At 50.4% G+C, this 10,337-nt stretch overlaps 1 protein-coding gene across 1 annotated transcript; it reads right to left on the bottom strand.

Moving 5' to 3' along the window:
* Positions 1 to 2,912: 2,912 nt before the first annotated feature.
* LOC133361927 (tumor necrosis factor receptor superfamily member 1B-like) lies at positions 2,913 to 4,856 on the bottom strand. Its single transcript, XM_061580902.1, has 3 exons — positions 4,372 to 4,856; positions 3,488 to 3,706; positions 2,913 to 3,256 (listed from the first exon to the last, which is right to left on the bottom strand). Exons 1-3 carry the CDS (start codon positions 4,841 to 4,843, stop codon positions 2,913 to 2,915), a joined length of 1,035 nt encoding a protein of 344 aa, XP_061436886.1. The 5' UTR covers positions 4,844 to 4,856.
* Between the last annotated feature and the right edge of the window lie 5,481 nt (positions 4,857 to 10,337).

The following is a 10,337-nucleotide window of genomic DNA, read 5'->3' as shown; positions in this document are numbered from 1 at the left end:
GCGTCCGTGCGGTGACACCGCCGAAGCCAACCGCCTTTCGCGCAAACGACGGCCGCCGGACGTGAAACACGAGCGGTGTGGACGGACAGACTTGTCGACCTTCGTTAAGCAATACGAAACATGTGCAAAAACGTCGCCGAGCCTTTGTTTTGTGTATCCAGCACGATTACACGTGCACGCATGTGCACATCGACCGCCCACGTACTCGCTGGGTGGTAGGCAGAGGTCACAACCGGGTACCCGATACCCGTACCCTACCCGATACCCAGCTACGGGTAGCCGTTTGCGACCCTGGTGCGGCCGAGTACGGGTACGGGTAGGCCGTGAATCACTGGTGAGTAACCGTTTGTCACTCATTTCCAACGTCTTGTCTCTTCTCACAGTTCAAGTTCCTAGAATCAACCCACCCGTGCCTGCAACATGGCTTCATCCCAGAGGTCGCAATCAGGTACCCGATACCCGTACCCTACTCGTACCCGGCCGGGTACGGGTAGCCGGGTATCGGGTACGAGTACGGGTACCCGTTTGTGACCCTGGTACGGGTAGGGTACGGGTACGAGGGGTAAGGAATCAAAACTCGTTTGCGACCCTGGTGGTAGGTGGCTAGGAGTTGGTCGGAATGCTCTAAAGCCCTCGCTCTGAGCTCCCAGGCCTGCCACGCAGTGGCGTGGGCACCGTGACGGGTCTTTGACTTCTGTTGAGTGCACGATGCCGCCCCCCGTTGTGTTTATCTCGTTTGCTTCAGCGCCGTCGCGATGGTTTGGAGTTGTGAGTGCACCGCTGAACTGTCCTCTAGTTTGCCGTTTAAGTTGTGTTCCTTAAATGTTTTATTTCGATTTAAAGCTTTCGTGACTGCAGGGATTCATCTTCTTGGTTCTTTCGGTAAAGTCGTCACGTAGAAGGGAAATAATAAAATAATAAAATAAACATAATAAAATAATTCTCACGACGTTTCGGCCACAACGCAAGCAGCCGTCCTCAGGTGAAAACCAGGTCTGTCGGAAAGACAGCGTCTGAATGAAACACCACCAGGCTTGGAGCGTATATTTAAGCTGGGTTGGAGGGGGAAGAGCGCCTTGACAAAATAAAATTACTGGGGGCCTCACAGTACCTGTCGCCCAGGGGCTACTGGGGGGGGGGGGTGTGGGGGCTGTTCTTCTAAGGGCACGGGAAGGGTGCGGGTCAAGAGGTCACGTGGGGCGCAGTCACGTGTCTACCCCACCTGGCAATCTTCCCATCAGCATCAGGGCCCCTGACTTCTCATCGTGAACTGTCGGGGCCCGCCACGACTCTACGGACACTGCCTCTCCTCCCTCTCTCTCTCTCTCTGGTAGAGTTGGAGGGGGTGGGGGTGGCTTCAGGACGACCGCAATCCTTTGCAGGACAATGTAATGACTGTGCAGGCGTTACGTTGAGTTTGGTCAGGGCAGCACGGCGATGAGGGATGATAACCGATGGACGCAGATGGAGCGATAAGATCGGAGCTCATGGGCAGAAAAACCTCGGTGGCTTTTTGGCATCTCAGCTATGATTGAAGGGAGGCTTTGAGCCAGCAGTGGGTAGAGCATAGCTGATGGCATATTTGCGGATTTCGATTCGCTCTAAACTGCTGAGGAATTTTGAACGCGTATCCATTTTATGCAACTTTTATTTAAAGGTTTCAACAGTCAACACGTAACCAAACGTGGTAATTACAAAACCACATTTTACATTCCAAAAGAAGTCATTAACCAGTCCCCCAGTAGTTGACATTGGAGGTGCATTACGCTCTGCTCCAGAAATGTTTCTCTCAAAATCTTAACAACGAAATATTTTTGTTATTTTTGTTTTCACTTTTCCGGGAACCATTTTGACAAACCACATCCTCATTTATCCTTATTGGTCCTTATTTTGTCCAACGATATTTTTGTATAAAGCTCTCATCGGATTGATTGTAAGGATATATGGGTGCAATAAACATAGTGATGGAATAAAATAAACAAATAGGATTTACCCTTTCTGAGGTGTTAAGAGGTTCAAACACCAAATGGACCCCTATCACAAGGCATCCAGTCTGCACTAACCACACAGACTTGCGGTAAACCGTTGAAACAAATATACTTCGGTAATGTATGCATCGTCCTTTAAACCGATTGGCCTATACAACAACATGGATTCTTATGATGAGTGTATCACGTTCGAGTTGCGGTGCCTTCTGCTCATAATTCCTAACTCCAAGCCAGCACAGTAACATTCTGTTAAACATCGAGAGGCCTGGTCGTAGGAGAGACTGTGAACACTGCTGAAATATTCTCTCTTCACGTGAATCAACATCCAAATCGGAGACTTTTGTAGCATTTTAGCTGTCACAGTGTTCGCTGTTCGTAACGACACCGTACTCTTCTGCACCTCACGGCAGGGCAAATTGTCTGAAATGTTCAGCGGTTAAGGTTTCAGTCGTGAGGGAGTGTCTGTTAATATTTTCGGCTTATTAAAGTTATTCACTGTTCTTGGTTCTTTCGGTAAAGTCACGTAGAAGGGAAATAATAAAATAAAAAAATAAAACATGTTTTATTTTTATTTTATGAAAAATGTAATAATAAAAAAATATAAAAAATAAAGCATAAATGTTTTCTATTTATTTATTTTATTATTTCCCTTCTACGTGACTTTCCCGAAAGAACCAAGAAGATGAATCCCTGCAGTCACGAAAGTCACCTAGAAGGGAAATAATAAAATAAAACATAAAAAAGTAATATAATAATATATTTCATTATGCTTAATTTCTAATATTTTCTTATTTTTATTATTTATAATAATATATTTTATTATATTTTTATTATTTTGTTATTTCCATTCTACGTGACTTTACCGAAAGAACCAAGAAGATGGACGTCCTCAAAGGCCCTTCCCCCCATCTTGTTCGACCACGTTCAGTCCGCCGCCGCCGCCGTCGCCGCGTGCATTCTCACCGACCCTCCTGGCGACGCTCCCTTTGCGCAAACCCCCAGCAGCATCTCCAGCTGCCTCTCCAACCTCCTCGCCCGCTTCGTCTCGTTCCCCCCACGCTGCCTGCGCCCTTCCCGCTGCCGCCGCCGCCGCCTCGCGGCACCGGCCAGAAGCTTCCAGATGTAGGCGGCCTCCTTCGTGTCGTGGTGGGCCAGGCACGGCAGAATCAGGTGACGGACGCTGTCCACGAATCGCAGGGTCGCGTCCACGCACGCGTACTCCGGCTGGGGCGGCGGGTTAGACGGTGGAGGCTCGGCACCATCTTCCCCTGCGGAGGGAAGAGAGGTGACGCGTCTTGCTACCGGCATACGACGTTTCAATTGCAACACAAGCAATCGTCATCAGGTGTAAATGAAATGAAATGACCCAGTGTGGCATCCACTGCCCTCCGAAGCCAGCAGCTGCTTCTCCGACTATGCCATCGATCTACGGTTGCCGCTAAAACGATACGTCCGTATGAAACACGTGAACGAGAGAGCGGTCATCGCAAGCGGCTCACCTGCCGGCCTCGCGTCGCCATGCTCCCGACTCCGCACGGACGCCCGTCGCTCGTGGCAGGACCAGCAGAGCGCGTCGTGCGTGGAGGCTCCGGGCAGCAGCTGCACGGAGCCCGGAGTGAAGCAGTTTGTGTGCGGGCGGCACGTGGCATTCGCCGATACCTCCGGGGAGAAGAATCCCCAAGGGCACGGGGCGCAGTGCGTGTCTTCGTGCGGGGATCCTGCGGTGCCGAGAAGAGCGTGAGATGGGGGTGCACGGGCAGACAGAGAGAGAGAATGTAGAGATGCGTAGAGAGAGAGAGAAAGATGAGAAGAGAATAGGCATTGATTGGCGCTGGGAGATGGCTGGGAGATAGCTGGGCGATGGGAAAGTGGTGATAAGATTCCCCGGCTTGACGACTAAAAACATTTACAAATGACACATTTATAAATAACGCGACCTAACCTAAAAACCTTTATTATGAACAAATGAATGATCATCAGACGGATGCATGTAGAAACCAATTAATGTCCGAGTGGGGTAGAAAGCTCGTGCTGGGCACGCAGAAGCTCTGTCCCGATGGGCAACTGGTGATTGGAGCCAACAGAACAAATGAAATAATGCGCAAATGATTTCACCTCTCCACGAATGAATAGGTCATGTGCACTCGCGCCTTTAGCGAGGACATCCTACCTGTGCATGTACGAGCCGAGCGACATGCAGAACCAAGTACTACAATGAATGAAGAATGCATGAACGGGGAGTGTGGGCGTTCGTGCATTTTTGTTGATGGGGGAGGTCACGCGGAAGGAACTGTCATCGATTCAACTAATTAAATAAGACGCAATAATTGAGTAGCGTCTTGGTACGAGCGAATCGATCGCCGAATGAACCGCGACGACACACGTGGTGTATCCGCCCCCCGCCCCCCGTGCGTGCCTTTGGTGACGACGCCGTGCCCGGCGGCGCAGCTTCTGTGCGGCACGCAGAACTCCTGCAGCAGGAAGGTGCCCGGCTCGCACTCGCACACGCGGTCGTGCGTGGGGCTGCATTCCTTCGCGAGCCGCTGACCCTCCTTGCACCCCGGGCCGCAGTAGAGACACCGGTCCAGGGAGTTCCAGAACTGGGTGTAGTGGCGTGGCGGGCACCGAGTGCAACGTGCCTCCACGTGGGACGCGTCCTCCAGCTGCTTCTGCTGCCCCTCCACGGCCTTCGTGGAGAACGGCAGCGAGACGCGGTGGCCCGGGGGACACAGCCCGTACGGATGGGACGGAGAAGGCTTCTTCGCGTCGTCTGCCGACACCGTCGACGCCGCTGCCGCCCCCGTCGTCGCCACCAGCAGCATTGTCGCGATGACGGTGGTCATCGTCGTCGTCATTGTCGCTGGCGTAGCCCCGACGCGACCTGCGAAGGGGGGTGCGGGAGGAGCGCGCACGGTTGTGTTCAAGCGCAGGTGGGAGACGTGACGTCGTCGGTGCGTGGTCACGCGGCCGGTGAGAAATGGCCGTGGATTGGGGGGAGGTCTTCATTTCCGCGGAGGATCGAGCGTGGCTGACGACGACGACGACGACGTGGAGATCAGCAGGGGGTATCGCCGGCCATTCGATCAGCAGCGGCAGAGAGACGCAACGAGACGAAGGGAAAACAACCGAATTGAAGCGCGAGTTCACAGACGATGGGGATACACAACGACACAAATGATCCATTCTTCTAGAATCTTCTCGACACAATCGGATCGGCACTGCACCATAGACTCAACACTGCCCATAGACTCAACACTGCACCACAGACTCAACACTGTCATAGACTCACACAACACCATAGACTCAACACTGCACCATAGACTCAACACTGCCCATAGACTCAACACTGCACCATAGACTCAACACTGCCCATAGACTCAACACTGCACCATAGACTCAACACTGCACCATAGACTCAACACTGCACCATAGACTCAACACTGCACCATAGACTCAACACTGCACCATAGACTCAACACTGCACCATAAACTCAACATGCACCATAGACTCAACACTGCCCATAGACTCAACACTGCCCCATAGACTCAACACTGCCACCCATAGACTCAACACTGCCCCATAGACTCAACACTGCCACCCATAGACTCAACACTGCCCCATAGACTCAACACTGCCACCCATAGACTCAACACTGCCCATAGACTCAACACTGCCCATAGACTCAACACTGCACCACAGACTCAACACTGTCATAGACTCACACAACACCATAGACTCAACACTGCACCATAGACTCAACACTGCCCATATACTCAACACTGCACCATAGACTCAACACTGCCCATAGACTCAACACTGCACCATAGACTCAACACTGCACCATAGACTCAACACTGCACCATAGACTCAACACTGCACCATAGACTCAACACTGCACCATAGACTCAACACTGCACCATAGACTCAACACTGCACCATAGACTCAACACTGCCCCATAGACTCAACACTGCCACCATAGACTCAACACTGCCCCATAGACTCAACACTGCCACCCATAGACTCAACACTGCCCCATAGACTCAACACTGCCCCATAGACTCAACACTGCCACCCATAGACTCAACACTGCCCCATAGACTCAACACTGCCCCATAGACTCAACACTGCCACCCATAGACTCAACACTGCCCCATAGACTCAACACTGCCACCCATAGACTCAACACTGCCCATAGACTCAACACTGCCCCATAGACTCAACACTGCCACCCATAGACTCAACACTGCCCATAGACTCAACACTGCACCCATAGACTCAACACTGCCACCATAGACTCAACACTGCCCCATAGACTCAACACTGCCACCCATAGACTCAACACTGCCCATAGACTCAACACTGCCCCCTAGACTCAACACTGCCACCCATAGACTCAACACTGCCACCCATAGACTCAACACTGCCCCATAGACTCAACACTGCCACCCATAGACTCAACACTGCCCATAGACTCAACACTGCCCATAGACTCAACACTGCCACCCATAGACTCAACACTGCACCCATAGACTCAACACTGCCACCATAGACTCAACACTGCCCCATAGACTCAAACACTGCCCATAGACTCAACACTGCCCATAGACTCAACACTGCCACCCATAGACTCAACACTGCCCCATAGACTCAACACTGCCACCATAGACTCAACACTGCCCCATAGACTCAACACTGCCCATAGACTCAACACTACCCCATAGACTCAACACTGCCCCATAGACTCAACACTGCCCCATAGACTCAACACTGCCCCTAGACTCAACATTGCCCATAGACTCAACACTGCCACCATAGACTCAACACTGCCCCATAGACTCAACACTACCCCATAGACTCAACACTGCCCATAGACTCAACACTGCCACCCATAGACTCAACACTGCCCATAGACTCAACACTACCCCATAGACTCAACACTGCCCATAGACTCAACACTACCCCATAGACTCAACACTGCCCATAGACTCAACACTGCCCACAGACTCAACACTGCCACCCATAGACTCAACATGCCCATAGACTCAACACTACCCCATAGACTCAACACTGCCCATAGACTCAACACTGCCCCCATAGACTCACACTGCCCATAGACTCAACACTGCCCCATAGACTCAACACTGCCCATAGACTCAACATAGACTCAACACTGCCCATAGACTCAACACTGCCCATAGACTCAACACTACCCATAGACTCAACACTGCCCATAGACTCAACACTGCCCATAGACTCAACACTGCCCATAGACTCAACACTGCCCATAGACTCAACACTGCCCCATAGACTCAAACTGCACATTTATCAACAAAAATCCATGGCAACCGCCTTTACTCCCCCCCCCCCCTCAAATGGGGGCGGGCGAGGGGGAGGAGCCTAAAAGATTTGGCGGGAAAAAACTCCACGTCACGTCGCCTCAGCCTCAAAGCAGTAACTGGAGTGGTGTGTGAACATCGCCACTGGGGAGACAAAGGCGGCCGGGTAGTAGAGCTAGTAAGATCACGTGAGAAGTTTATACGTCAAAGACGTTATTATGTTATATATTTATATTTTAAAAAACAAGTTAATTTAATGCTTTGTAAATAAAAACAACAATTTGCTAAACCTTGGTCACAATATCTGGACTTGCCTTCATGTAAATCAACGCATAGATTTCTGTTGATATGATTGTGGTTGTACTTTATTAATCCGTAATCTCAAACATTACATACAATAAAGCAAGAAATGGTTAAAAAAAAAACAAAGTTAAAACAGAGCAATGCAATACAATACACTGTTAGACATTATTGTAAAAAAAAATAATTATAAAAAGTCCATCCCATGTGTTGGTGAATTTGTAAATGTTTTAGGCAGGAAATGGCAGGAAATTAGTTTTCAAATTTAGATATTTTTCTGGGGGGGAGGACCCCAGACACCTGGAAAATCTGGCCCCCCCAATGTTGTCTCCATGGCTACGGCCTTGCACTACACTATACACTACACTATACACTACACTATACACTACACTATACACTATACACTACACTATACACTACACTATACACTACTACACACTACACTATACACTACACTATATACTACACTATACACTACACTATACACTACTACACACTACACTATACACTACACTATACACTACACTATACACTACACTATACACTACACTACACTATACACTACACTATACACTACACTATACACTACACTATACACTACTACACACTACACTACTATACACTACTATACACTACACTATACACTACACTACACTATACACTACACTATACACTACACTATACACTACACTATACACTACTACACACTACACTATACACTACTACACACTACACTATACACTACTATACACTACACTATACACTACTACACTATACACTACACTATACACTACTACACACTACACTACACACTACACTATACACTACACTACACTATACACTACACTATACACTACACTATACACTACCTATGAAAGTCATCTTTCGTCTGTGTGTCTGTCTGCCTGTTTGCGCGGGTACCTTGTGACGTGTTTCACTTACAAACTGTGGGGTTTTACGCATCGAAAAAGTACACAGATACCACACCGTATGCCCCGCGACGGAAAAGCGCTATTCGTATTTCACATCTGTCAAGTTTAAAGTGGTTAAATTAACAATGTATTCCCTTTCATTAGCACAGGGTGGTTCCAGGCCACGCATCTGCGCATGCGCGAGAAAGTCGCCACCGCTGAGGTGAATTCTTCAGTGTGATCGGTGGGGCGGAATTATGAGGTGAATTCTTCAGTGTGATGTCCTCTTCTCCCCAATGTGTGCAGCACTTACTACTATAGGGTCGGTAGCAGAGGTCGCAACCGAGTACCCGATACCCGTACCCTACCCGATACCCGGCTACCCGTACGGGTACGGGTAGCCGTTTGCGACCCTGGTGCGGCCGGGTACGGGTAGACCGTGAGTCATTGGTGAGTAACTGTTTGTCACTCATTTCCCAACGTCTTGTCTCTTCTCACAATTCAAGTTCCTAGAATCAACCCACTGGCGCCTGCAACATGGCTTCATCCCAGAGGTCGCAATCAGGTACCCGATACCCGTACCCTACCCGTACCCGGCCGGGTACGGGTACGGGTACCCGTTTGCGACCTTGGTGCGACCGGGTACGGGTAAGGAATCAAAACCCGTTTGTGACCTCTGGTCGGTAGATACTACTATTATAGTCCTTGGATGATATTATTGTAAAGCGGGTGGGGGGATGGTGGTGGTGGGGGGGTAGCAGCCCAGCCTCAGCCTGCAAAGGTGCCACCTCGGCCAGCTGGGCAATCTAGGCGAGGCTAGGGGCTCTGCACGGGACTAAGCCTCACCACTACACGCTGTGAAGTTAGTACTATTATAGAGTTTGGATAGCTACTACTACAGCCGGTGGATAAACTATACACTACACTATACACTCCACAGTAGTGCCGTACTGCGTAATGAATTGGCACGGTCTGTTCCTGTTGTACTAAACCTTACTAAATGGCTGTGTCGGGTGGTGGCGGGTTTAACGACGGCGCAACATTTATATATTTATTATTTATCTATTTGGTTGTCTACGTTCATTGTCGTTGTTTTTCTTTGCATTCCCCCCGCCAGATTCGTCAAGCAAGAAATGGAAGATAATGCAGCGCTTGGGAAGCGGCCAGACTCTACGGAGAGCCTGCAAGACATCGATGCTGGTGAGCACGGTGGCACCACGGTGGATAGCAGACGTTGACTACCTCGCCTGGTATACAGGAGGTCGTGGGTTCGATCTCTCATCATCATCACGGTGGCTATGAGACGTTGACTACCTCGCCTGGTATACAGGAGGTCCTGGGTTCGATCCCGACCCTGACGCCTGTTGTACAATGCTCCCACCACACCGTCCTCCCCGCCCGTCCGTACCTTTGCAGGAGACAAGAAGACAGCAAGCACCGCCGGTGACAAGCGGCACGCGTGCGGGCAGTGCGGCTTTCCCCACTTCGAGACGCACACGGGCGAGAAGCAGTACGTGTACGCCGTGTGCGGCAAGGGCTTCGCGCACGACTTCAACTTGAACCTGCGAGTGAGGTCGCACATGGACGAGAGGCCGTACGTTTGCGAAGAGTACGGGAAGGGCTCCGCGCAGGCCTGCAACTTGAACCTGCGAGTGAGGTCGCACACGGACGAGAGGCCGTACGTTTGTGAGGAGTACGGGAAGGGCTCCGCGCAGGCCTGCAACTTGAACCTGCGAGTGAGGTCGCACATGGACGAGAGGCCGTACGTTTGTGAGGATTGCGGGAAGAGTTTTCCCGGCT

Source organism: Lethenteron reissneri, unplaced genomic scaffold, assembly GCF_015708825.2.
Source record: "Lethenteron reissneri isolate LAM-NWPU_2019-01 unplaced genomic scaffold, ASM1570882v1 scaffold_1293, whole genome shotgun sequence".
Classification (NCBI taxonomy): Eukaryota; Metazoa; Chordata; class Hyperoartia; order Petromyzontiformes; family Petromyzontidae; genus Lethenteron; species Lethenteron reissneri.
Note: the sequence above shows the minus strand (reverse complement) of the source record. Positions and strands in the feature narration are given on the sequence as shown.

Bases quoted from the DNA above. Each gene is read 5' to 3' on its own strand.
- LOC133361927 (XM_061580902.1), bottom strand. From the start codon at position 4,843: ATGACGACGACGATGACCACCGTCATCGCGACAATGCTGCTGGTGGCG. The intron at 3,707-4,371 runs GTGTGTCGTCGC...TCGGCACCGCAG, and splicing joins GCGGGGGGCGGATACACCAC to GATCCCCGCACGAAGACACG. The intron at 3,257-3,487 runs GTGAGCCGCTTG...TTCCCTCCGCAG, and splicing joins TGGCGACGCGAGGCCGGCAG to GGGAAGATGGTGCCGAGCCT.